Source organism: Sciurus carolinensis, chromosome 9 (genome assembly GCF_902686445.1).
Source record: "Sciurus carolinensis chromosome 9, mSciCar1.2, whole genome shotgun sequence".
Taxonomy (NCBI): domain Eukaryota; kingdom Metazoa; phylum Chordata; class Mammalia; order Rodentia; family Sciuridae; genus Sciurus; species Sciurus carolinensis.
The window spans coordinates 64,163,819-64,191,453 of record NC_062221.1 but is presented as its reverse complement, the minus strand read 5'-3'; the positions used below and the strand labels follow the sequence as shown (position 1 = coordinate 64,191,453).

The window sequence follows — 27,635 nt, the reverse complement described above, 5'->3', positions numbered from 1 at the left end:
AAAGAGCATTATGGAGCAAGTTATTTCGCTTTCTCCTCTCAACTTCGGGCCTGACCTATTTGGGTTCGCCCAAACGTAACTTCCTGAAGTCGAGCTCTGAATTCCGGAAGCCGCACGCGCTGGGGAGGTTCATACCTCGGCTGGGTTGATATGGGTCGGAGGAAAACGCTGGGTAGTGGGTCTTTGGGCCGGGCCCTTATCCGCCATCAGACTCAACGGAGCCGGAGCCACCGTCACACCGACCCGTGGGTAAGACAGACACTGTCATCTTTCTTACTCTGTTGTTTCGACATCCTGAGTGCTACAAAATTTGGGCTCAAAAGTCACAGAAATTTTGCACAGGTGATGCCTAAGCAGTTTTCAAGGATGAGTAATAGTTTTTGCCAGACCGAGAAGTAGGTCCTAGCAAGGCCTAGGGCCCAGAGGTAAAAGCCTGAAAGCAGACCTGGTGTGACAATGAGGCTGGAATGAGAAGGTGGAGTCCTGAATACCACAGTGTCTTAAATACATTTGATTTTCGCTCTAGAGGCTATGGGAATGCTTGCAAGATTCTGAGCAGGAAAGAAAACTTTTTAGAAAATTGATTGGTTTAAAGAATTGATCCTCCAAAACTGTTGGGTTACCATGAATAATACAAAATAACCGAGATCTGTGCTTCCCTTTTCTTCTTCTCCCTGGTGGTTTAGCTCAAAGATGAACTTTTTATTTCCAAATGTGACAGGACTAATTTTTCCCTAGGCTTATGGGAGACGCTTAAAAAGTGAATGGAATGGTTTAATTTGTTTTTATCATTCTAGTCATTTATTGTCCACCGTATTTGAGAACATAATTGAGTGATCAGTAAGATCCTGTGTTAAAGTTATTTTTGTCCCTCCTGCGGATTTTGACTGTCCACGTGCCACTATGACACCATCTAGCTTACAAAATTAGGCTGCAAAGTAATCTGCATACAGTATATATCTGATCCAATTAACTCTGGACATTATATTACTGGTAATTTTTATTGATTTTGAAGGAATTTGTTATTAATGTATTAATGTAGCCTTTAGAAAATACTGAGGAAATTTAATGTAGATTCTAATCTTTATTCTAATATTTGCAAATTCTGTGACCCAGGGCAAACCACCTAGGCTTTGGACCCTTAACTTTTTTGTTTTGTTTTATTTATTTGTAGCTGTACTAAGCATATAGCTGATGTTTTATTAAACTGTGGGTTCCCTCTGGAAATCAGCTGAGTAGTTTGCAACTTTTTTTTTTTTAACCTCAGAGAAAAAAAGAAATATTAGTATTATATGTGATAACTTTTGTTTCAAGATTCTTTTATTTCCATTTTACAATAATTACTAGCACTTATACACTTTTATCACTATGTGAGTCACACACCTTTGGGTCACTGTGTAAAATGTATTTCTTGTGGTCTCTGTCAAAAAATAGTGATAGCTGGCAGAATTGGACAGTCTGGATTCAAATTCTATATCTACATAGTTTGAAACTATAGGCAAATTATTTTATGTCTTTAAGTCTCACTTTCCTAATCAGTAAAATGAGATACAATAAAATTCACTTCAGAAGATTCTGAAAATTAAACAATGAAGAGAAAGTGTTTATCATAAGATTAAAAAGTGCTCATTTAAATGCTGATTGTTAGCTGTACAGTTTTTAAAGGGGCTAAACCACCCTCAAGATCACAGAACAGTTGCAAAGACATTTAGAGCCTATTTGAACGTCAAGAGCAGAAGAGAACTGCTTTATTTCTTACCCTTTATTTTATTCATAGTTGCACACAAGTGAACTCAATGATGGCTATGATTGGGGTCGCCTTAATCTTCAGTCTGTGACTGAACAGAGCTCTCTTGATGACTTTCTTGCAACTGCAGAACTTGCAGGAACAGAGTTCATAGCTGGTAAGTTGTTTATTGCTGAGTGTATGTAACACTAGTCATGTTATCATCTTACTGTCTAGATATAAGTAAGTTTTACTGGGAAGTGTTTGAGACCCTGCTGAACTCATAAATGGTATAATTTTAAACTTCAGATCATACTTCATATCAAGTTCAAGAAACTCAGTCTCTCATAGTAAAAAAGACCAGTTAACTATATGGCATTTCTCAGAAATCATTTTCTGATATCATTATTAAAAACAAAATTGTATCCTCACTGCTATTAGGCAATTTGTGGGTTTTGTTTGGTAGGTTTGTTTTGGTTTTTTTTTTGTTGTTGTTTTAGTGCTGGGAATTGAACCAAGTGGTGCTTAACTACTGAACCACATCCCCGACCCATTTTTAAGAATATTTTTCTCTTGAGACAGGGTTTGCTTAAGGCCTCACTAAGTTAGTGAGGCTGGCCTCAAACTTGTTATGTCCTCCTCAGTTGCTGGGATTTCAGGCATGTGTCACCATGCCTGTCTTGACTGTTTTTAAAGCACCAGCCAATAAATTTCTCCATGCACATAATTTTAGTCACTGTTTTTTTTTTTTTTTTTCCTACTTAGGAGTGCACCTGGCACAAAAATGGTGTTATAAACTATTATTTCTACTCCTCTTGTTGTTACTGTAAATGTCTTATGTTTGTTATGTTGTTTAGCAAATCATTCTTCATTTGTTCAAATACCTTTTTTTTTTTTTTTTTTAACATCTACTCTCAGATATGGTACCAACTACTCAGTAAAAAGATAAATTTTGTTCCTGCAAGATTTTGTTTTAGTACTGGGGAATGAGATTGACCAGATTATGTTATGTGCATGTGTGAATGTGGCATAATGAATCCCAGTTATGCATACTTATAATGTACCAATTTTTTTTAAAAAATGAACCAAAAAATAAATTTAAAAAAGATTTTGTTTTGGGTGCTATGAAAGAAGTCTGGAGACGACAATAGGATCATAAAGATGGAGTTAGTAATCCTTTCTATCTAAAGGAAGACAGGTCAGTCAATGAAAGCCCTTGCCTTGGAGCTGAGTCTTAAATGTTGAATAGATAGTAGAAGGACAGAGGAGATAATACAGGAACCCGTACACAGGCAGGCAAAGGATTCAAAGCAAGATGTGAGTTATCAGCCTATTTTACTCAGAAAACAATTAGAAGTTTGACTTTACAGACACAGAAGGGCAGGGTATAATGAGCACAGACACTGAGGAGGTGGACAAGGGGCAGATTCTGAGGAGAATGAAGACTTAAGGGAGCCTTTAAAGGTTTTAAGCAAGTGAACAACATAGTTTTAGATTTCATTGTGTAGTGGTTTTTGATTAATTTGTTGTTTGGAGTCCCCCCCATTTTATTTAGTTATGGTGTACACAAGTTTTTTGTTAAACGTATATTTTGTGAATTGATTACCAGTTTCAAAACTAATGAGCAGATCTATAACCTCCCTGGTTTTGTGTGTGTGTGTGTGTGTGTGTGTTGAAATCATTTAAGATCTACTTTTTTAGCAGATTTTAAGTATATGGTACAATATTGCCAATTATTGTCACCATGAGGAACATTAGATCTCCAGTATTTATTCATCCTAATTGAAACTTTATACCCTTTGATCAACATCTTCCTATTTCCTTCACTCAGAGCTCCTGATAACCATTCTACCTGCTTGTATGAGCTAGCCTTTTTCATATTCCACATATTAGTGCGCTCATACACTATTTGTCTTTCTGTGTCTGGCTTATTTCCCTTAACATAATGTTCCTCCTGTTCACTGTTGTTTCAAGTGTCAGGGTTTTCTTCTCTTTTTAAGGCTAAATAATATTCATTTGTGTGTGTATACAGTTGTCCTTGATATCAAAGATGGATTAGGAGACTTGCTTTAGTCAATAAGAGAAGCAAGTCAGAACTGAAGTAGAAGAGTAGAGAAAAAGAATAGGAACAAGAACATTGGAAGCCAAAATAAACCAGACTTGATGGAAGGGATGAAGAAAGTGAAGAAGAGTAGAATCAAAAGTAAAGCACTGAAATCTCCTTAAACTAATGTGTGGGAAACAAAATGTGGTACACGTATACAATGGAATATTATTTGGCCGTAAAAGGAAGAAAGTTCTGATACATGGTGCAGCATGCATGAGCATTGAAACATGCTTATTAAAAGAAGCCAGGCAGTAGAGTGCTTGCCTTATAAGCACAAGGCCCTGGGTTCGATCCCCAGCACCCAAAAAAAAAAAAGCCAGGCATAAAAATCACATATTATATGACCCCATATATATGAAAAGCCCAGAGTAAGCATAGCCACAGAGACAGAATAGATTAGTGGTTACCTCAGAGGGAATGAATGGGAAGTATTAATAAGTAAAATTTTGTCTTTGTGGTGATGAAATGCTTAAAAATTGTGGTAACAGTATATAAGTATGTTTAAAAATCCTTAGTAATCTTTACCAGAACCGTTTTAGTGTATGTTAATTAAAGGGGGTGAATGTGTGTGTGTGTAAGTGTAATCAAACTTAATATTAGTATGCCTGTGGGTTGTGGTGTGGGGTGAAAAGACAGCATTTCATATGTCAGGAGCTGTTAAGATTTTGAAGTACATATCCTGTGACTTAACACGTCCACTTCTCAGTATTTGTTCTAGAGCAGTGGTTCTCAAACATCAGCAGCAGAATTACTCAGAAAACTAGTTAGTGCACAAACTCCTGAGTCCTTTCTCTAGAGATTTTGAGTCAGTGAGTGTGGGTTGAAACCTAAGAATTTGCATTTTTAACAAGATCCCAGCAGATACTGTATTTTGACTATGAAACCTTGGAAATTAAATGTTCCAGTAGGACAAAAATGGCCAAACTGTGGTATAGACACACTGTGAAATTCTGTGTGGCAGTTAAAAACAGTGAATTAACTCTTTGGATATTAATTTGAAGGATCTCTAAGACCTATTGTCACATGAAAAGACCAACTTGCAGAATGGTATATTAGGGGGAAAAAAATGGTGTGTGTCGTATGGTACTATTTGTATTTTGTAGAAAACTGACCAGTCCATATATTATGTGAATATTAGAAAAAGTATTAGAAGGTCACACATTTAGCTGATAACCTCAAAGAAGGGAACTGGAATTGCAGGGATGGAGAGAAGATTTGAGGTGAGTCAAAGAGAATGTTTACAAGTATTGATTTTTTTTTAACAAGGAGAGTTTTGTATGATGTAATTGTATAATTAATGAATGTTTAAAAACATAAAATAGAGATTAATGAGATGGAGCAAAGTTGAGTCTGGAAGGAGACGAGAATAAAATAGGATCAAAAGCAGAGTTGGAAGCTGGGCATGGTGGGTGGCACACCACGCCTATAATCCCAGCAGCTCGGGAGGCTGAGGCAGGAGGATTTTGAGTTCAAGGCCAGCCTCTGCAACTTAGTGAGGTCCTAAGCAACTTAGTGAGACCCTGTCTCAAAATAAAAAATAAAAAGGGCTGGTGATGTGACTCAGTGGTTAAGTACCCCTGAGTTCAATCCCTGGTTTAAAAAAAAGCAGAGTTGGACAGATAAGCTTATGCAAGGGAAGGAGCACAGCTTCTTTTAAGATTGGAGAAAGGAAACCTGAGGTGGGTGCATATATGAAGTGTGTAGGTAAGAGGGTGCTGCTAGACACAGTGCCACATGCCTTTAATCTCAGTGACTTGGGAGACTGAATCAGGAGGATTACAAATTCAAGTCCAGCCTGGGCAACATAGTAAGACCCTCTTTCAAAATGAAAAATGAAAAGGACTGGGAATGTAGCTCGATGGTAAAGTGCACTTGAGTTCAACCCCAGTACTGAGAGAAAAAAAAAAAAAAAGGAGTGCATATCCAGTAGCTTCAATTTTTCTCTTCATAGACGTCAAGGCTAGCTTTTGGGAAAGGAATTGAGCAGAGGACGAGTAGGGACCTTCAAAAGAATAATTTCCATTGAGAAAGAGAAGAGAAGAGAAGGCAAAAATACAGAAGGGTTTCTTCTATGGGAAGTCCCATAGAAGCTATTTCGGAGCCCATACATTTGCAGTGGCAAGTAGCTGCATTATCATGTCATTTCTTACAGCTGTGCACACAGCATTGCTACCGAAATGAGGAAGGGGAAACATAGTTGGAGTTTTGGAGTGTGGGTGCATTGGGGTGAGGAACTTTATAGTTTGGTTAGAGAATGGTTGAAGGGATATACCATGCAGTTTTAGCCAAATAGGGAAAGAAGCAAAGCTACAAAGTGGGTGATGGTCTGGATAAAGAGCACGGATCAAAGAGGACCAAAGTGTTTGCAGAGGGTTGACAGAGCCAAGTGAGAATGTTGGTGGGGCAGACTACCATGAAGAAGTTAATGTAAAAGAAGCATCGAGAGCATGGGGCAAGAGTTGTGTTTCGACTGTTTTTGAGGATGACATGGATAAGAATTGTGGTTGGGTTGACTATAAAACAAGTTATTGGGCTGTGCACTTGCATGGCATTATGGTGATCTGATGAGGGCAGTAGACTCAACCTAAAGGTAAAGAGGAATGTTGCTGAAGGTATTCTGTTATCTTTGAAAGAGAACCTTCCCTACTATTTCAGAAGAAAGCTTACTAGCTTCTCAAGTGCTGGTCACCACTGCCAGTGGATGCTGACTAGGTGGTGGCTGTGTGTGGGGAAATAAGAGAGCTCTAGAGCAGCTGGAGAGCAGGGAGGGGCAGAGCCCTAGAGTAGAGGTCTCTCTAGTTCATACGTAGATTTGACTTTTTACTTATTTATTTTTTAATTTCTTGATATAGTCACTAATGGTGAAGACTGATCATAAATATCTTATATAAATTACAATAGTGTAGAAGTTTACCAATTCTAACTGCAGCAAGTCTTTTCCCGTGAATCTTTGCCTCCTCACCAACTCCCAGTGCCTTAAAATTATTCTCCATATATAAAGTGAGGAAATTAGTTGTCCTGAATCTTTATAGTCCCTTCCCATTCTTACTTTTTTGTTTCCATGAAATATTCACCATATGTAGTTTTATAAAATCAGTACTTAAAGAAATGATGACCTTTTTGAAGAATGCTTGTTTTCTCCCTTTTGATATAAAACTTCATTTGGAAATTGTAATTTATTCAGGAATAGAAGAATCTAAAGGTTTAAATTCTGTTTTAGGCTCTCACATCGTTAGTTTTCCAAGTTTATAAAAATGTATTTTAGATTGCATCTTAAATAATAGTATCTTTCTTTTCTGTGAACAGAGAAGCTTAATATTAAGTTTGTGCTCCCTGAGGCTAGAACTGGACTGCTGTCTTTTGAAGAAAGCCAGAGAATTAAGAAACTCCACGAAGAAAACAAACAGTTCTTATGTATACCAAGGAGGTGAGTTGAGCAAGAACTTAGATCATTTCAAAGCATAGAGGGCAACTGAATATAAAATATTCCAGTTGTTCACATTTTTCATGTTTCCTTTCCCCAGCTGCCATTTTCAAATTCCCTGTTTTATTTTGGTAACTTCCATATGGAATTTTTTCCTCTCTGATTGTTTCAGACCAAACTGGGACAAAAAAACTAGCCCAGAAGAACTTCAACAGGCAGAGAAAGATAACTTCCTAAAATGGAGACGTCAACTTGTCCGGTGAGTGTTATTAGACTCTTAAGGATTTGTCTTGAAACCCTGAGTTCAGGCATTTGGTGTGCTTGCATTGCTGTTTGCCTTTTGAAGTCTTGATTTCTTTAAAAGGGAACACTTGAAAGTGTTCTACTTGGAAGTCCATACTGTTACATGTGCAAACGCAGCTGGGTGCCTGTGCATCTTTGCACAAAGATGGTAAGTTGGTTGTTCTGTTCACTTCCTGTCCTGGTTTCCTTTCATTCCCCTATGTAGCCATCAGGTTCCCTGCAGTTGATCACTGCTGTCCTGAGCTTTCTTCCAGGAATTGTGAGAGAAATATGTGATTTTGCATGAGAGATAAACTTTCAGAACTTAAATAGGTTACAGATAAAATTTGAATTTGGTGGAATATGATATGAATAAATTTTATCACTGTATTGATTCATCAAGAGGCATATAATAATTCATTGATACTTGTGTACTTTATAATTTAATGTAATGAATTTGGACCTTTATACTTAAGATTGTTCTATTATAATCTGGCAAAGATATAAATTTCTCATTCTAAAGCCAGGCTAGAAGAGGAACAAAAGTTAATATTGACCCCTTTTGAACGAAATTTGGACTTTTGGCGCCAACTCTGGAGGGTCATCGAGAGAAGGTGAGTAACCATTTTCTTTTGTGTACTAAAGACATTATAGTTGTGTTGTTAGATTTGGATATTGATATATGCTCATGTGCTCTGGGTTTAGGGGGAGTGGGATTAAATTATACAAAGAGCTATAGAGAATTATAAAAAACTGAAAACATGATAGTATATTTCTTTTAAAATACAGTGGATTTTTAGAGGAGTACATTGACTGGTGTGTAAGAACAGTGAATGTTTTCTGTAAGGTGAATTCTGAAGCATCTGTATTGAGTTCCTTGAGTAATTGGAAGATATGGGCATAAAAAAAGGGTCAGTCCTTGACTGTAAAGAGTATGCATGTTATGGGAAGAGCCAGGTGAGAGCTGATTTCAGCAGTCTTTTAGGGAATTCAACCTAATGCCACACAAAAAGTGTCAGGCACCAGGGGCACACAGATGAACACAATGTGGTCCTTGAATTCAGAACTCAGTACCTAGTGAAATACAAAAGGAGCAAGGTTCCCACTGTGTTACAGATAGAAAGGCCATGGGCTATGCCAAAGCAGAGGAAGGAGCAGATGTGAATCAAGGGAAATTAAGAGGGGTGTGTGTGTGTGTGTGTTTTAATTGGGCTTTTTAAAAAAGAATAATTTGATAAGTTGAGAATGGGAATTTTTCATTCTTTTCCATGTAATCCTGAGAAGAATTCCTGACTATTAGAAGTTAATCATCTTTCTCTAATGTCACCTCTTTAGTGTAGTTAGAAAGATTTTGTTTTACTCTAAGAGTTTCTGAATTATTTTCAAGGACTCCATAAATGAACTTAATATTCGAAATGATATTTTTAACAAGGAACCTTCTGGCTGTAATTTTTTCTTTTAAATCCAAGAAACAGGGTACTTTATTTGTTAATTCTCAGAAAAGAATATTCCCACATATAACATTGTTACCAAGAAAATAAGAGTTGAATTAAAAAATCAATTATTTCTTTTAAGGGTGATGAAAACATTCTGAAATTAGTGGTGATGGTTACAGAAAGGTGTGGATATATTTAAAATCACTGAATTGTACATTTAAAAGGGTGAATTTTATGATATATGAATTATGTCTTTTTTTTTTTTTTAAGTCATTTAGGTGCTCACCCCCTACATTCCAGAGGCAGATAGAGGGCTGATGGGCTGACCTCTGTGAAGAGGTCAGAACAGTAAAGTGTAAAAAGGAGAAGCTTGCTGCTGGTGGCAAACTCCACACAGGCCCCTTTCACTCAGTTAGGCTTGAGTGGAGCCAGGGAAACCCAGTATTATTCTCCCTGGGAACTTCTGCAGAGCAGAATGGATTCACATCTCCTTCAGTGCTTCATTAGCAGTTGAGGGTGTGTACTGCTGAGAATGAAAAAAATTCTTTTTTCCAAAGAGAAATGGTAACACACTCTGCATGCAATACTTCCCCCTCAACCCCTACCCTCATACTTATTGTTTTTATTTTAGATTTTCTCCTACTTTTATATTTCCTGTCTTTCTTCTCTGTTCATTTTATTCTGTTTATTCTGGTTGCTGATGTTTAAGTACAAAGCCTTTCCCATATGTCTAGTAATGTTTTTTGTCTACTCTTATTTATTTGCAACACTGGGGATTGAACTCAGGGCCTCTTGTACACTACACAAGCACTCTACCACTGAGCTACATCCCCAACCCCATCCCTTCATGTTTAAAAATGAAGCATTACAAAGCTGATTGATCTATCTGTTTGGTTCACTACTGCCAAGTAGTGAACCTCTCTGAGGTGACTGGGCAGGGATCAATTGTATTTGGTTGGAATATCCCAAGGTGTTACTATCTGTTGGTCTTTTTTCCCTAAGGCCAGTCATTTTCTTAAAGTGAAGAATGATCTCCTTCTGGGAATGGGACCAGATGGAGTGGTATGATCCAGGAGACAGGGCATGCTCACAATTCAGTGTGTAGGCTTATGTTTCATTTCCTTTTTTATATATGACACCTGTTTCTCACCTTCTGTGCCTGAAGTCCTAGTCCTAGAGCCTCTTAGGTTCATTTTCTCCATAATAAATGCTAACCCTCTACTGTTGGGGTGAGGAATGCAAGTTGTGGGCTGACTGGGCAGTTGCTTGGTTGAATGGAACAGTGGAGCCCACCAAGGAGACAAGTGGGAAGTTGATTCTGGTCTCATACCTCATGCTCTCTTCTAGAGAGGGCTGATGTGAACTTTCCTCACTGGTTTAGTATTTCTTAGTTGCTGCTGTTCTTTCTTTCTCCTTGTTCTAACGAGTTTCATCATTTGCTTTAGTTTTTTAAATTTTGAGAGGGAGCAGAGGCAAATTGAATGTGTTCAGTCTTCCATGTTCAACAGGAAGGCGCTTGACAAATTTTATACCCCTAAATTAGCAACTGGTTTCCCTGAAGTAAGTCCACACTTGTTCAAACTCCTAGCTTCAGTTGGATTATAGAATTACTTGCTCTGCTATTTTTAGTGATTTCTGTCTCTCTTTTTAATAACAATGTATTTCTGACTCAGGGAATATAGTTTATATCACATGGAAACAAAGTGGAGTTACACAGGAACGTTTTTAATAAAGTGATTACTACCACATCTTGAACAGGAAATATTTATTGATGACTTCTCTGCAGCAGATGTCTCCTGTTTGCTAACAGGCTGGCTAAGCCATCTGCCTCTATTTTCAACAGTAGTTATCAGAAAAGATTTGATGTATAATATGCCATTGAAATGCAGGAAACTGCTGAGGCACTGGGGGCAGTACACTGTATTCCAGTAAGATAAGGCGTTTCCACTGTGTTCACAGTGCTTCCTGCTACATAGGTGGCACTTCATATCCTAATTCAGTACATGAAACAATCCAGCTTAAAATGTCTTCTTTTCCTTCTGGTGTTTCGAAACCATTTATCCTGTCTGCATGTTCAATAGGTAGATGGAATATTTATGGGTCTTATTAGGCTTTTCCATTTTTTTGCAGATATTCAGCTTAATTCAGTTTGCAAGTGAGATGTTACCTTAAAAAGGAAATACTGAGACCAAGTGAGAGAACTTAAAAACTATTTGTCAAAAATTAGCAAATCTGTGAATTTGAATCACAAGATTATGCTAAAATTTTAGCTATTGTGGAAAAAAAACAAAGCATTTTCATTTATCAAAGCCCTGCCCTAAATGATAATCTGATTCCTTGATATTTAGTATGATTGCAGAGAATTACCCTAGAAAAGGTTGGTCAGTCAAATTAGAATTTGGGGAGAGTGCTGTAAGATGGTGATAGCTCTGCAGCTTCTCTTTCTGTTGGCAGCACAGCCTCACAGCCAGCCCTTAGAACTTCTTGCTAGCCAGAGACTGGAGGAGGGAGGTAGGGAGGCACTTCCCAGAGAAACAAAGTTTTTTCTAAAAAGAAAAATGTTGCAATGCCATGCAAGGCTGTTGGAGTCCCCTCTAATTTGTGAGGGATTCGAGGGCTACAGCATTTTCTTATGGCTGCATATTCTTCAGTGTGATGGAAGAAATTGAAGTCACGATTCCTGCTTCAGTATGGCAACTTAAATTGGTATTTTGCTGTTTTGTTATTTAAGCACATTCTTAGAACTGTTAAATGAGTGTTGGCTAGGTATAAGCTCTGTGGTAGTCCTGGGTTTAAATAGATAATTGACTTTTCTAGAGGTACCTGTCAGCAAGTGATTTATTAGCTTTCTTTTGAAGCTTTAACATGAATGAAAATTAGGAACTGAATATTTAGTAAATTTCACCTTGGAGTGGACTATGTGGAATACTCTTTCATCTCACCAGGAGAGTTTAATAGAAGTTATAGTGGAAGTTTTAGCCATGAATTGCCACCTGAACCTGTCTAAGCCATGTTAGACTAGTAGAATGTTATGGTTAAGAGCATAACCTCTGGTCCTAACCACCTGGGTTTCTGTTCTGACTCAGTTGCTTATTAGCTGACCCTAGACATGTTACTTAACTGTTCTAAGCCTCAGTTTCCTTGCACAAACTGGGAATAATTGTGCTTTTAAGAACATTTGTCGAGTGCTTATTATATGAAAAGTGTTTGCTGCTCTTCCTTCAATGTATGGGCAGCAATCCTTCCACGTCACAATGATTAGAACTCTCATTTATTTATTTATTTTTTTCTCTAGTGATATTGTGGTGCAGATAGTAGATGCTCGAAACCCACTCCTGTTTAGATGTGAAGATTTGGTAAGTAAAATTCAACTTAGATGGGAATAGAAAAGACAGTAGAATGAATCAGATATAACTTTCCTATGTTCATATATGAATACATCACCCGTGAAACTCCACATCATGTACAAGAAGAATGGGATCCTAATTAGAATAAGTTATACTCCATGTATATATAATATGTCAAAATACTCTCTACTCTCATATATATCTAAAAAGAACAAAAAAAATAAAAGTTCAATTTAACATCCTTGGAGTAGCAAAGAAAGGACAGCAGCACTCAACAGCAGTCACTGTAGACAAGCATTCTGTACTTGTTAGCTTTGTTTATTTAGGTCTCTCTCTTCTCCCAAGGTCGGGAGCTTGCATAATGCCACTGTTTAGACAGATGTTTTCTCAATTGTTCCATTTATAGGAAGGCACAAACCACTTGCATGAGTTTTCTAGCTTTTAGTTTAGAAGTCACTTTATTAATAGACATTTGACAGTTTTCCCATTTTTCAAGAGACACCAGTGGGAATAGCATTTTACTTATTTTAGCATATTCCAATCATTTCGCTTAAATCCATATTGTTAAGTTTTCCCTTCTTAACACCTTACTTATTACTTCCTTGGTATTTTGTAAGTAAACTATGTTTATAAAATGCCTCAGGATGTAGTAATAACTAAGGTGTGAGGATTACATGAAATGACATATTACAGATTTTAACTAATAAAACACTGTACTGTATGTGAAGTGTTCATATTTCAGTTTGAGAACCATAGTTACACAGATTTTTTAAAACTGGTCAGTAACAAAAATCTTAACGGTAAACTTCTTTTCAAAGCTTACTAAAAGATGGATTAATAGTATGTACCAAGATTTAAAATCTTCAAACTAGAAAGTGATTTAACATGGGCGGACAATTTAAAAACCACTTTTATTGAGGGTCTTTAATATAATTTACTAAGTTTTTACTTGTTGAACAGATCTTTCTAATGTCCTTGTCTTACCTAGGAATGTTATGTGAAAGAGACAGATGCTGAGAAGGAGAACATTATTCTGATAAACAAGGCCGACTTGCTGACTGCTGAACAGCGGAGTGCCTGGGCCACATACTTTGAAAAAGAAGATGTGAAGGTTATTTTCTGGTCAGCTTTGGCTGAAACTGCTCAACTGAATGGTGACTCTAAGGTAACCTGGGGCACTTTTTCAGGGTGTTTTCAAGGAGGATTTTGATATCTGACTAATGTGCTTTATTTATGTTTTGTTTTCCCTTTTAGAGATTTTTGGGAACTAGTTTTTGGTTTTTCAGGGTTTTTTTCCCTAAATACTAATATATTAGTAGAATGACCAATAAAAAAATTAATAACAAAATTACTTTCTTTGTGGTTTTCAAATAGTCTAACATCTCTAGTGTTGCACACTGATATTTTAATTTTTTTCTTCTTAAACAGGGAGTTTTATAGGAAGTCTCATAATGACCTTGTAATTACTTTTAATAGGTGTTAGAACAGAGGATGTAGTAACTTCTCAGGGTTTGATCAGAATCCCTTTACTTTGTTTTGAAAACAAAAGAAACTAACCCTAATTTTAGATATACCGTTTTATTTCCTTTACCTTTTAACACAAATTTTATAAAAACGGATTTTTTTCCTAATAAAATAATAACTATGGAAAGAAATTAATAAACTCTTTATGTCTGGAAAAGATTTACAAGTAAACATTTTTTTCCCCTAGCCTTTCTTTTCTCCTGTCTCTGTCAAGTATCTTGGTGGGTGTGGAGCTAGGTTCTCTGAGTACAGCGCCCTATCAAACAGTTGTTACCTCTCTATGACTTCTTTCAATGACAAGGTCCCATTGTAGCTCATTCCTTTTTAATCTCTAAATTCAGAAAGTTCTTCCCGTTAGTGAAGCTGTGTTAGCCCCCTTAATCTTTGATCTGAGCACTTGTCCTTTGTCCTCTTGGTTCCCTCTTCTACCAACTGTGTATATCTGCTGTTAAATTCTTCATAGACACCACCTCTGGAGCCCCCATCCTGAATGCCTATCACTTGTGTCAGGATTTTGGTTAAAATTGGCAGTATTACTCCAGATGCCGAGGGCATATACAGAAAAGCTCACATGTTTTCTCATCAGGATACTATCATTAATTCATACTTTCTGTTTACTTCATCCCCTTTCAGAGGTTTTATTACACTGTTGGCTCATTAACCTGTGACTAACTGAATTCCTCAAATTTTTTTTAAAAAAGAGACTTATTAGCAAACCATTCCATTTTTATGTGTGGAAACAGTTTGTTTTTACCTCACCTTGGAATGGTAACATTAATGGTGTGAGATCAAGGTAGAGTTTGTTTTTTTGAAAGCGCAGATTGCTTTTCTCTCATTCTAGCTTTGAATCATCTGCAGACTTTGAATGTTTACCTTTTTCTGTATGGTCTATATATTCTTCCAAGTCATTGATAACATTGCTACACACAATCAAACCAAAGATAGGAGTTCTGTGACCTTTTAAATCTGTCCTGGAAGTAGTGTCTTAAAGAAGTGCTTAAATATTTATCATTTTATGGTTCTATCTTGATAAAACAAGTTAATAATCCTATTTTTAAAAAATGTGAAAAGGATTAGTTTCTGTATCTTCAACATTCTTCTAAGTAGATTCCAGAGAGAACTGGAATTGTTTATATGATGTGTTCTCAGGGAACCCTGGATGCTTCCTGTTGATGTCTGTCTTATTTTTAAGGCTCATCAGCTAATTTGTAGATTTTTTTCAGTTTTCAGCCTGTGCATTAACAGTGCTTGGCTTACGTATATTCTTTCTGTCTTTTTAAAAATTAGGTACCATTTGCTCCTCTGAAGTTTTTTAAAATCTCTTCTCCATGATTTCTCAGGTTGTGTTTTCATATCTAACCATATCTAATTGAGTATTAAATATGAGCTTATTAAAAATGACTTGATGTTTACTGTTTTCTTGCCTGTCTGAAGAGTTTGGTTCTTCCTCTAGTTGTCCAACCCCTTCTTATTTAAATATATGTAACTCTTTTTAGTCAAATATTATTCTCTGGGTCATCTATTAATAATTGAATTGTCCCCAAAGGATTGACTTTATCATTCTTTTTTAAATTTTTAACATATTTACTACAAGGTCCTTTTGTTGTTTTTAGCATTTTTCCTGCAGCTGAACTGCTTCTACCACACATTTGACTATTACTCATTCTAGCATTATAACTGCTTAGAAATGATACAAAATTTGTGTCACTTTCAAATCTCAACCACTTCACACTCTTAGGTAAGAATTAGTGCTACTATAGATCTTCCTATTTCTGCTTTGTTGTCAAGAGAGATTAAGAAGAATTAACACACCCTTGAGTAGTAAATGATTTTTATCTTCATTGATAATCAGTCATCCACATCTGGCATGAAGTTTTGCCGCTCCTGCATTTCACACATGGGTCTCTGCTCCATGGTACTTTTTGACTAATTAAAGGCACTTAAAGAATCACAGGACTGGGAGTGTACCAGTGATAGAGCAGTTGCCTAGCATAGGCAGGACCTTGTGCTCAAGCGCTTCAGACACAAAGAATACCTATTTTCTTAAACATGCAAAAATGTAAATGAAACTCAGATGTTTTGTTGTTAATGAAAAATGCTTTTATTCTACAGCCCATTGCAAAGTATGTGCTGCCAAAGAGTTCATCTTAACATAGCATTTTCCCCCTGCTTTGAGATTTATTTTAAATTAGAGAAGTAATTCATTCATTTGCACAAAGTTCAGATCATCCAGAAATGCATGTGATAAAAAGTGAAGATCTGCTGCTCCTGTCCTCCCCAGAGGGCACCACTGTTGTGATTGGCTGCGCATCCTTGCATGGAAAGGCTTGCTTTCCGTCCTCCTTGTGTTTACCTTTTCCAGTCTTCATAACTTTTCTTGTCCTCTGTTCATCTTACATAACCAGCTCATTGAGTAGCTTCACTTTTGGGTAAAGTGCAACTGTACACTTCTGAACTTTTGTGGGTTTTTTTTTATTTCATCAGGAACAAGTGAACAGAAATGCTGGAGAAGCCAACACATCTGAGTCTGAAAACTCCAGTTTTGAAGAGAGTGAAATTCCGCACAGGGAGACTGACCAGCTCCCAGACAGGGATTCTCTCTCACTTGATGATTCTTCTAGTGATGAAGATGATAGTGAGTATGAGGATTGTCAGGAGGAGGAGGAGGAAGATTGGCAGACATGCTCAGAAGAAGATAACTGCCCTGATGAGAAGTCCTGTGCTCAGGGCTGGAAGGAAAGCTGTACTGTGGACTCTGAGACTCAGGGCAGGAAAACCCCACAGAGGAGACAGATACACAATTTTAACCACCTGGTGTCAAAGCAGGAATTAGTGGAGCTCTTTAAGCAGCTGCACACTGGGAAGAAAGTGAAAGATGGGCAACTTACTGTCGGACTGGTAAGATGAAATACATCGTCAAACAATTACTGCACAAGTGTCTTTATTCTCCATCCTTTGTTAGCTACAACAGGACTGGAAAGAGCAGTAAATCTTCTGGCATCATGAGGAACATATCACCTTATTGCCCACTGGCATCATGGAATGAGGCACTATGCTGGCCAGAGCCTAACTTGAGGAATGAACTTCCTCAAGGCTTATATTAGTTACACACTAACTATATTAAATATATTCTCCAATATCCTTCTAGTTCAACTCTTACTGACGTGAATTACCAAGAGAGTCTAAAATGAAAGCGTTTAATATCTACTTCAGTATTCTTTTGGCATTCTGTGGTCCTTGCCAACTTATACTGTAAATGTTCCAGATGCATATTTGGGAAAATGTGTTTATGCAACTAAAGCATCTGTCATGTTTTGCCTGGCCAAGATGTTGGGATTTTCCCAAATATGCATCTGGAACATTTACAGGTTTAGAGTCCTCCAGCTCTTTAGTTACATGCCTGCATACTAAGTGTGGTTAATCCTAATTATGTTTGAGCCTTCTTTGGCTCTACTCACCCTACTCCCCTGGCCCTGCAACAATCACAAAAAAAAAAAAAAAAAAACTTGCTTAAAATGACTAAAGCAATTGATATTTTATTTTAGTGTGCTACTTAAAATAGTTAATGTCTCGAGTCACACACAATTAATTCTGTGTAATTCCCAGTCATGCAGTAGAACTAACTTACTTGGATTGAACATTGGAAAAGTTCATTAATTTCTTGGAGTTTTAAGGCTTTATTCTATGTATTATCACTAAAAAATAATTTCTGCATGCATCAGAAAGCCCAACTTCTCTACAAATGTTTTTCATTTATGGAAACAATAAACAGCCTCCCTCATTTTCTGAATGTCTTACTCTAGAAATGCTGAAAAAAGGGCTGGGGATATTAACTTCGTGTAACACTTGCCTAGCATGCACAAGGCCCTGGGTTCAATTCCCAATACTGCAAAACAAAGAAACTAAACAACCTCAACATAATAAAATCCATATCTGAAAAAGTCACAATAGAAATCCTGAGAAAAAGGACTGGAGTTGTAACTCAGTGGTAGAGCATTTGCCTAGCACATGTGAGGCACTGGGTTCAATCTTCAGCACCACATGAAAACAAATGAATAAAAATAAAGGTATTGTGTCTATCTACAACTTGAAGAAGAAAAAGAAATCCTGAAAAAGGTTAATTTACCCTTTCTGTAAACATCTGTTGATCATCTCCTACAGACTAGACATTCTGCTGGACCCAAACTAAACAGTTATTGAAAACTTAAAATAACCATATTGTGATTTAATGTCTGTCTGGTGCTCATCTTCACCTCCTTATGGAAGATGCAGTGGAAGCAGTGAAATGCCTGGAAATGGGGCAGTGAGGGAGGGCTGGGTATAAAGCAGTGAGGTTTACTGTAGGTTAACAAAAGCTATAGAAATACGATTTGTATAGCTTAACCATTCTTCTCTGGAGATGAGGCTGAATAAACCCACCACAAGAGGAAAAAGGGTCAAGGAAAACACTCTAAAGCATCTATTTAAAAGTCTTCTAAAGTATTTCTGTAGTAACCAGATCTGGTCTTGCCACCATTTATGTACTATCTTTGGGTCTTTGATAAGTACTGTGCCTGTTCAGTAATTTCTGAGTCTTTTCCAGGTGGGCTACCCTAATGTTGGTAAAAGTTCAACCATCAACACCATCATGGGCAACAAGAAAGTATCTGTATCTGCCACACCAGGTCACACCAAGCATTTCCAGGTATTTCTATAGCCTGTGCCACTCACATATCGCTCCTCTTTCCCTTCATCTGTTGTGTATCCAACATAAACCTCTTCCTTATCTTTCAGACTCTCTACGTGGAGCCTGGCCTATGCTTGTGTGACTGCCCAGGCCTGGTGATGCCATCCTTCGTGTCTACCAAGGCAGAGATGATTTGCAATGGAATCCTCCCAATTGACCAGATGAGAGATCATGTCCCACCAATATCACTAATATCCTTTCTGCTTTGGAAAAAAACTGGTTGTTTGGCACATATTAGAGTTTCAAGGATTTGGAGGGGTCATTACCTTTCAATGGTATTTGAAGGATTCAGGTCTGATATTTTAAAGATACTAGTGACCTGCAAACATTTACACAGTAATAGCATCAGAACTTCAGTATTAGAACCTCATCTTCTGATTTCTTCAACCTGTAAAAATGGAAGAACCCCAACTTTAGATTCTCAGCCCCAAGTTGCAAACCTGTATAATATTGCCATTTGACTTTTTGAGTGACCTTAGAAAACTTGATTAACCTTCTGAATTCTTACCCTTTTCTATGAAATGGGAATAATATCTACTTCACGGTTGATTGGATTTAATCATTGTAAGGTTTATTGACTGCTGTATGCTTTCCAATGTTTACTAAGTATTATTTAATACTCATAAGTCAATCCTTGAGGCAGTTATTGCTATTATTCCTATTTCCTTGTATTTGAGAAAACTGAGACACAAGTTAAATCATTTGCCCAAGATCTCACAGATAGTAGTAGGTTAGGAATTCCACTCCCTCTCAGCACTGTGAGTTAAAATGTGAAGAAGCATCAAGGATAGTACTTGGCCATCCTAGATATATAAAGTACTCAAAGATAGATCTGTTGGGAACTTCAGGACTAGGATTTTACCCTCCTTAGAAGTTAACAGGGAGATCTGTTAATGCCCTGTGGATGCTGGCAGAAGACAGGAGAAGACTTCCTGAATCCATGGCCCACCAACCTATTAGCTTGTGTGGAAAGTCACAGGTCCTGCTCAGTGCTTGACAAAATCCTCAATGGCTGCATTTAAGACTGTAGCTTTTATTTACCCTGAAAATTTTTTTCCATAAAAAAAAGTTAGAATTTATCCAGGCTTTTTAAAAAATAACATATCACTAAAATAGAATACTAAACAATTGTTATAAAAAATGTACTACAAATAGCAACCTGCATAAACCTCAGAACATTGCATATACATAGACAATATGATACCATTTTTGTAAAAGCTTATCTCACAAAACAATTATCTTGTATTCATAGGTATGTGTGTGTATTAAAGTGAAAAGCGGACTGAAGGATGGTATCCCAAACTCGGCTTGGGGCAGCAGGGGGGACTGGTATAATGATTTAAAACTTAAATTTTTTTGTTGTTGTTGTTGTTTGTTTTTTTTTTTTAAATTGTTTTGTTTGCTTGTTTTTTAGTGTCAGAGATTGAACCCTGGGGCCCCAGACCTTTTCATTTTTTTATTTCAAGACAGAGTCTAAGTTCCTGAAGGTCTCATTAAGTTAAGACTGGCCTCAAACTTGCAATCCTCCTGTAAATCATTGGGATTGCCGGCAAGCACACAATAGCCAGCCTTGATATAATTTTACTGTTGAAATTTTGCTATTCTCATTACTTGGGAACAGAGGTTTTAATATTTATTTTTTGAGTCTGTTAATCAACAATAGATATGTATTAAGCATTTAAAGCAGGTTAGGCTAGGTACTATGGAGGGTAACAGTCATAACTAGTTGGCTCCTGCCTTTAAAGGATTATCAGTTGGGGATATGAGGTGTGTACATGAATATTATAAGTGACCTAAGGAAAGTACAGATAAACTGTAGATTAGACAAGGGAAAAAAAGTCATCTGCATAGTTGAGGCACAAGGAACCAGGATACCCCGTGTTTTATATCTTAATTAGGATTAACTAACAAATTTATAGTTTATTTACAATCTTACTTTTCTAAAGTGTCATCTTTAAGGTCTGTTTTGGAGATTTTTTAAGTAGTTCATTTGGAAGTGATAATTGGTACATAAAATTTTGTTTAAAAATAAAAACTGATTCTTTAATGAAAAACTGTACTATTTGGAGAGAAGAAAGGGTGCTCATCATATAAGTGTTGAAGTACTATGTTCTTAGCAGCATGTTTTAGATGTCATGAGAAGGAGGTGGTCAGTTCAAGAGAATGGATTCCTTGACCAGTTTACGTATGCCAGCATATTCCACGACATGTTTTAGAAGCCACCTATGGCATCAATATCATAAAACCTAGAGAAGATGAAGATCCCTATCGACCTCCAACCTCAGAAGAATTATTGACAGCTTATGGATGTGAGTTGTTTTCTGTTTTAAAACATGAATAAAAAATAGCAAGATGGTTAATTAATAGAAATAGTTAATAGAAATTTTGTGGGGTTGTGTGATGCAGGCGATTGAACCCCAGGTAAGCATGTACTCTACCACTAAGCCATATCCCCAGCTATTTTATTTTTTAATATTGTAAATATTATTTTTTACCTCGTACTACTTAACAAAACCAGTAAAAGAAAGGCCAGTATGTAAAAACAAATGACTACACACTATGTTTCTGAGATCACTGTCTGCAGGTCCATACAGAATAAAGTCTCATAGTAAATTTTAAAAGGCGTTGCCAAATTACTCTAGTTTTGCTTTATATTTCTTTAGATACTCATGAAGTTGAACATCTTCTCCTATGTTTGTTGGCCATCTATACTTCTTCTAATTACCTTTTTCTGTGCATTGGTTTTGTCTTAAATAATTTAAAAGAGGTCTTTGTTCTGTGCCACACATGTGTTTGTTTTCTCCTAGTGTTTACTTACCGTTTTTTTTTTAGCCCTATGTAAGTGGACAGTTTTAATAAACCATCTTTTCCCCTTTAGATTTGACTCAGGTTGATGTTTTACTTGGGAAGGCTTTCCTTATCCCCAAAAAATAAATTGCATCCCTGTAAAATTTATTTTAACATTTAGGTTTTTAATTTACCTAAATTAATTTTTTCGTGTGATGTAGATTAAGATTCTAAATACTGCCAAGTGTAATGGCGCATGCCTATAATCCCAGCAACTTGGGAAACAGGAAGATCACAAGTTCAAAGCCATCCTCAGCAAAAGGAAGGCACTAAGCAACTCAGTGACAGTTACTCTTAAATAAAATACAAAAAATAGGACTGGGGATGTGGCTTAGTGGTCGAGTGCCCCTGAGTTCAATCCCTAGTACTGCCCCCCCAACACCAAAAAATGTTTCTAAATACTTTCTTCTCAAGGGAATAAGCAAACACCCAGCTAGTTTGTGAGAGAGCTGAGTTTCTAACACAACCTGTCTGCCAAAGCCTATGTTCTGCCATGGTCTAATAGTATTAAAGGTATCTCTATGATATGTTTGGGGAACTACCAAAAAAAAAAAAAAGTAGTTGTATCATGAAATAAGAAAGCTTTCCCTATTGCTTTTGATTTTGCTAGTAATATTCTTAAGTAGCCTCCCTGAATAAATATCTAAGATCCAGGGGATTGAATAAACAACTAGAATACAGAGAAATTGAATATATCTTTCATAGTGTGGTGCTAGGTGATTGTTACGATATCAGATACAACTACATAGTTTATTCTGCATTAGCAAATTTTTTAATGCTAAACAAAATATATAATGGTAGTGAATTAATTTTTTAAAACATAGTGGTAAGCATGCTTAGTTAAACTAAACATTACCTCAATTATCTTTGTGATAGTCTGTCTTCTCATACTATTCATTTATCCCACAGATATGCGAGGATTCATGACAGCACATGGACAGCCAGACCAACCTCGGTCTGCACGCTATATCCTAAAGGATTATGTCAAAGTAAGTGAATCCTGGTTTTTTGTTTTTGTTTGTTTTTTTACTTTTGAATAAGTAGATATTTTCTCATATACTGTGTTCTTAACTGATTGCAACCTGTTAAGTTATAAGGAGTTTTTTTTTCATTGAGATGGGGTTATAACTAGGGTTATATTCTTAATCTAGAGTAGTTAGCCTCATATAAATTATGGAAGTGACTAATAACATACTATGAAAGGAAAGATGAAGATCTTTGAACACCTGTTATCGATGAAATTTACTGATTTATGCATCTTGTGTTTCCATTTCTACAGCCTTTTGGTTGTTTCCATTGTGACTATTATTACAGTCTTCCTTATGATAACAGCTGTTTGCATGCCTTTCTTCCCATGCTTATCTAGTAACAGTAGTAAAAATAGCTAGCTTTCATATCAAAGATAACTTACTTAGGAGTCATAAATGTTTTGTATGTATCTCATTAAAAATACATAACAAAATCAGGCATAGCAGTGCATACCGGTTATCCCATCTACTCAGGAAGCTAAGGCAGGAGGACTGCAAGATCACGGTCAGGCTAGGCAACTTTTAAGAGCATCTTAAAATAAAACATTAAAGGGCTCGTACTAGGAATTGATTGAACCCAGGGGCACTCTATCAATTCCTAGTACCACCTCCCCCCCCCCAAAAAATGAGAGAGAGACAAGAAGGTTAGGGGAACAGTTTAAAGGTATAGCACATGCTTAGCATTCTTGGACCTTGAGTCCAACCTTCAGCACCACGAATGAATGAAGGAATGAAGGAATGATATCCAATCCTCAGCACCATAAATATAAAAGAATGAATGAATAAACAAGTTTATGAGGATTATTTCTGTCATGTTACAAGGGAGAAAAAGCTATTTCGAATTTTCTTCATAAGTAGAGATTAATCATATGTAGCTCAAGAAATTCTGGGAGATTCATGAAAATAATGCTTGTTTTTATAATATATATATTAAAAATATCATTAAGCTCAGTGCGTGGTACATAATAAACCCCCAAGAATTGTTATGCCTTAAGTTTAATTCATTATAAAATTAGCATTACGAGACCCTGATAATAAAAATTTGTGAGAATTTGGCTTTATTCCTCCCTTTCTTCAAGGCCACATCAGTGGAGTTCTTGGAGCCTAGAAATAAAACTGGGCAACCATGTTTTATTGACTTCAGGAACAAAGTAGTTAATACTATTTGTATGGAAAATTATTTATTTACTTGCCTTTTAACTGTGGAGAATGCAAAGATGAGTAGACAGTAACTTTTAAGGCATCTTATGGTGGAAAGACGCACATGTGGACCCAGCGAGCAACTGCAATCCCACATAGGAATCTAGGAACTGTCTTGGTTTCAGAATTCTAGCCTAATGTTCCCATTAGTACAGTAACAATTGTCCAGTTGTGTCCTGGTTTTTGTTTTGGAAAAAGTACACAAAAGAATACTTAGTAGAAATGCAAACAAAGAAGAAAGATTTTGTTTAGTCTGGAGACCATGGAAGAGCACCATCTCTAGAATGCTTACAACTTCAGCATTGGTGTAATAGAGTTAGGACTCTTCAGTTGCAGTAGACTAAAACTCAACTCAGCTGGATCAAATGCAGAAAGCTCCCTCAGCAGGTGGTTGGTGGAGATGTCTCCTCTGAAGATTTTTCTTCTGGGGTAGCACATATGACACTTAGGATGACACTGTTATCTTCCATGTTCTTTGTAGGGGAAACTACTATACTGCCATCCTCCTCCTGGAAGAGATCCCGTGACATTTCAGCATCAGCACCAACGACTCCTAAGGAATGAAACAAATAGTGATGAAATAAAAACACAGCCGGGTGGAAATAAAAAAACAAAGCAGATTGAAAATGTAGTTGACAAAACTTTTTTCCATCAAGTAAGTTTTTAACTTTCTCTAACTTCTGATCCCCAACACATTTTTTTATAACAGTAAAGATTAAGATATTCACATACCATAAAAGTTCACACTCACCTGTTTAAAGTGTACAGTTCAGTTATTTACAGTGTATTCAAAGAGTTTTTCAACCACACATCAGTTTTAGAATTTTATCACCCCAAAAAGAAACACCATGCTACTGGCAGTCACTCCTCATTCTCCTCTCCCCACAGCCCTTGCCAACCACTAATGTTTCTGTTTATATAGATTTGCCTGTTCTAGACATTTCACATGAATGGAATTATATGCCATGGGATCTTTTGCAACCTACATTTTTCACTTAACATTATTGGTCAGTTTTGGACATTTTCACTTTTATGACTATTATAAATAATGCCACTCTGAATGCTTCTGTACAAGTTATATGAATATATATTTCATTTCTCTCGGGTTTATACAAAGGAGCAGGATTGCCGTGGTTAACATTGAGGTACTGCCAAACTTTTTCAAAAATGGCTATTTTACATCCCCCCAGCATGGTATAAGATTTCTAATTTTTTTACATCCTTGTCAGTACTTACTATTTTCTGACTTTATTTTAGCCATCCTGACATGTGGCATGTATTTCAGGTTTTTGAGCTGCATTCCCTAATGACTACTGATGCTGAGTGTTTTCATGTGCTTGTAGGCACATGCATATTTTCTTTGGAAAAATACCTGTTTCTATTGAATTATAAGAAGTCTTCATATATTCCAGACATAAGACCCTTATCAAATTTATGATCTGCAAATATTTTCATTCCCTAGTAGGTTGTTTTTTTCTGCATCAGCATTTCCTGTGATTTAAAAAAACAAAACAAAACAAAACTTATTAAATATACACAAAATATTCAGTAATTAATGTTAACTTCAAAATATGAATGACTTTGGTGGCATATGCCTATAATCCCAGCAATTTGGGAGACTGAGGCAGTAGAATTGCAAGTTTGAGGCCAGCCTCAGCAATTTAGTGAGACCCTATCTCAAAAAAATAAAAGGGACTGGGGATGTAGCCCAGTGGTAGAACACACTTGGGTTCATTCCTCAATTAAAAAAAAAAAAAAAATTATAACTTTAATTGCTTATATCATGTCTACTGCAGATAGATCTGTAGGTAGTGTTTTAAAAGACAGATTTATATGCTGGAGAGTTAAATCATAGATTAGATTTGTACCTACTGTATTTTTTTAAGTGCTTTTAAGTGACTACTACAGAAAAAAAAAAAAAATCAGCTGTATCCAGAGAGTGGTTGGGTATTTATCTGGTCCTTTATATCTTAATATGGTGCCTCACATAGTAAGCATGTAGCAAGTCCATGTATAAGAAAGCTGAAAACTTACCACTAATTTTATTTTATGTCTAACCTTTAGCCTAATATTTTACTATTACACAAAGATCATGGGATAATTCTTTCCATTTGCAGATCATATTGGATTAATTTTTCTTACTAAATAAAGCTAAAATTTCTTTATATAGTCAGTGTCTAATTTGGGTGGAGGCAGGTTAGATTTTGATAAGATAAAGATTTCCAGAAAACAACTGATGCTATGAATTTATAGATTGCATTTGAACCTATGTGACTAAATGAAGTAAATGAGGGAGAAAATGAGGAAAATGAAATGATTGAAGTGAATGCTGGGAAGCTTAGCATTTAAGGGATGGAGAGAGAAAGAGAAGAAACGTGATATGCTCAAGTTTATCTTGAAGTGATCCATAAATGGTACTATGTATGTTCGTCAAAGGAGACAGCCTGCTGGCACCTTGTATAATGTCTTTTATTTCCCAGGAGAATGTGAGAGCTTTGACCAAAGGGGTTCAGGCTGTGATGGGTTATAAGCCTGGGAGTGGCCTGGTGACTGCAGCTACTCTGACCTCGGAGAATGGAGCCAGGAAGCCCTGGAAAAAACACGGCAACAGAAATAAAAAAGAGAAAAGTCGTAGACTCTACAAGCACCTGGATATGTGAACCTGTGCTGCAACAGAAGTGGCATCTGCACTGTGCAGATGGAAAAGAACAGAAGCTGCTTGTTGCCTCTGGAACTTTTCCAAGGCTCTGGTGCCGTGGAATGGCCCCTGCTCTAGTGGAATGCAGCCACACTCACCAGTCTTGATGTCAAGACAGAAGGGTTCCTAGAAACACCGGCTCTGACTCAAGCAGTCATTGGAACCCCAGAAACATACTCCTGTAGGAGGCTGAACTTCAGATGAGGGAATGAATAATGTGTATTTGTGTAACATATATACAAATGCTTATTAATTTGAGTTGGAATGTTTTTGAAAATATACTAAAATTGTCACTAATTGATGTTTTCATTCATTTAAGTAGATTAAATGCCAGCTGGACATTCCATAATCTTTTAACAGTTGTAATCAATTAAAACATGACTGGAATTTGAGGTGGATTCTTTTGAGGACATTTATTTGGATTAGTAGTGTAAACTTCACATAAACACCCAACACATCTTTGATGTGGCACAGGACTGGGGGACTGGCATATATGGTTTTTAAAAGCCCCTGGGGAGCTTGACTTCCCACGTTGAAATCACCATCCCCTGAGCCAGTCCTACAGAGGGAAGCATGTGTTGCTGCTAACCCATCTGTAGAGAGCCACAGAGTGGGAGAATAGTTTATCAGTTTTTATTTTAGGCATAGAGATCCCAGATGTCCTTTGGTACTTATCATTAAGGGTGAGCTGGCACACTTTACCTTTTATAGTCACATTCTGTGTAATATACTATGACTCTTTCAACTCCTCACTTCTTCTGTGTCCCTTTTTCTCTGCATCTTGTTATCCCTTTAATTCAGTTGCCTTCTTGCTTATTATTTATTTTTAGTACTAGGGATTAACCCCAGGGGTACTCTACCACTGAACTACATCCCCAGCCCTTTTAATTTTTTATTTTGATTTAGGGTCTTGCTAAGTCAACAAAGCTGACTTCAAACTTCTGATCTGCCTGTCTTAGCCTCCTAAGTAACTGGGATTATGGATGTGCACCACCACACCCAGCCTTAACCTTGCTTTTTTTTGTTGTTTTCTTGATGCTGGGGTTTGAACCCAGGGATACTTAGCCACTGAGCCACATCCCCAGTCCTTTTTTATATTTTATTTAGAGACAGGCTCTCACTGAGTTACTGAGGCTAGCTGTGAACTCAAGATCCTCCTAACTCAGCCTCCCAAGCCACTGGGATTACAGGCATGCGCCACCATGCCTGGCCTTAACCTTGTTTGATATTGTAAATGTTTGGGGGAAACCTGTAGAGAAATGTGAAAACCTAACACAAATTTGCAAAATA

The 27,635-nt window shown here is 36.8% G+C and overlaps 1 protein-coding gene across 1 annotated transcript; it reads left to right on the top strand.

The window, feature by feature from the left end:
- The first annotated feature begins 116 nt into the window (after nucleotides 1–116).
- Nucleotides 117–27,164, top strand: Lsg1 (large 60S subunit nuclear export GTPase 1). Its single transcript, XM_047565085.1, has 14 exons — nucleotides 117–249; nucleotides 1,778–1,904; nucleotides 7,140–7,260; nucleotides 7,430–7,516; nucleotides 8,067–8,153; nucleotides 12,271–12,331; nucleotides 13,311–13,487; nucleotides 16,331–16,744; nucleotides 18,429–18,530; nucleotides 18,620–18,763; nucleotides 20,758–20,881; nucleotides 22,329–22,408; nucleotides 24,129–24,302; nucleotides 26,128–27,164. Exons 1-14 carry the CDS (start codon nucleotides 151–153, stop codon nucleotides 26,305–26,307), a joined length of 1,977 nt encoding a protein of 658 aa, XP_047421041.1. The 5' UTR covers nucleotides 117–150; the 3' UTR covers nucleotides 26,308–27,164.
- The last annotated feature ends 471 nt before the right edge of the window (nucleotides 27,165–27,635 follow it).